The 1,201-nt window shown below is 52.9% G+C and overlaps 1 protein-coding gene across 1 annotated transcript; it reads left to right on the top strand.

Moving 5' to 3' along the window:
- Positions 1–342: 342 nt before the first annotated feature.
- Positions 343–900, top strand: LOC125039112 (serum response factor homolog; the record flags this gene model as incomplete). Its single annotated transcript, XM_047632847.1, is given in 1 exon segment — positions 343–900. A coding segment is annotated over 1 exon segment (415 nt), but the record flags the coding sequence as incomplete, so codon positions are not given.
- Between the last annotated feature and the right edge of the window lie 301 nt (positions 901–1,201).

Raw genomic sequence — 1,201 nt, 5'->3', positions numbered from 1 at the left:
GCAACATTTAAATGGTGGCAAGAAGCTGTTGTGGGCGGGGCTTCCTCGCCAAAATAGGAGACTGTGCCATATTTGGCTGTGATCATGTCCTTATATGGCAAACCCAGCCATTATACAGTCTAGAACACGTATCCCTCCGCATTCCTCGTGGACGCTGACTCGGTGGTGCATATTCAAAATTTTGTATGAAATTGTATGATTAGCTCCTGGAAGAAGGCCTTAGATCCGTGGAAAAGGCTTTGAGAAAGGTGTGTGGAAGGTGTCGTGGCGGGAGCTAGTTTGCGGCGCGGAGGCGAGTCGGGCGGGGTGCGTCGCGCGGCACGAGGGATCAGCTGTGTTCAGGTGTTTATGTTCAGTCGTGTTGTGGACGGGGAGCGAGTAGAACGTCGTGTCCCTCTGTGGTGCAGTGCGAACTCCCGTGCTCTTGATCTGAAGGTGTAGAGTCAAATATGTGTTTCCTTGACGTTTAGTGCTTCGCCCACAATATGCAAAACCCGAGCCATAACAACGTTGACGACAAATTTGGGATGAATTTCGGCGGTTTTGATCCCGAGCTCTTTTCCGGGCCTCACATGGGAGGTCCCATGGGTGGGATGGGCATCGGCATGAAGAGGTCTGCCCACGACGCAGGGCTGGACCGCGAGCCCCTAGGGTTGTCCTCAGACGACGACTCAGACCTCCTCAAGAAGGACGACAAGATGCACCCCTCGTCGAGCAACAGGGACGCGGTGCTGTCCCACCAGACCAACTTAGAGTCCCAGAGCCAGCCCAGCAAGCCCAGTCTGCTCCCCAACGGCAAAAAGACCAAAGGCCGCGTCAAAATCAAGATGGAATTTATCGACAACAAATTGAGGAGATACACCACGTTCTCCAAGAGGAAAACCGGCATCATGAAGAAGGTAAATCGCGATCACCTTTTTTATTATTATTATACATTCGTCTCTCGCTCTCTCTCTCTCCCCCTTGCTTCTCTGGCTGAGGCGGGCCCGGCGTTGAGCGTGACGATATCATATGGTATTCTCCCTTGGCCACAAATCGCTGCGAGTGAATTCTTGGCTGGGATTCTCTGTCGACCGTGTCATTCATTCATAGACGCGCGGGACTGGGGCAATGGAGCGGCCTGTTGCTGCGAGTTGCAAATATTGTTGCTTGATTGATGAACAGAAAGCGAGCCTACGCTCACTAAGGGGCTTGCGCGCTT

Source organism: Penaeus chinensis, chromosome 26 (genome assembly GCF_019202785.1).
Source record: "Penaeus chinensis breed Huanghai No. 1 chromosome 26, ASM1920278v2, whole genome shotgun sequence".
NCBI classification, from domain to species: Eukaryota; Metazoa; Arthropoda; class Malacostraca; order Decapoda; family Penaeidae; genus Penaeus; species Penaeus chinensis.
This window is presented reverse-complemented; position numbering and strand designations above follow the sequence as displayed.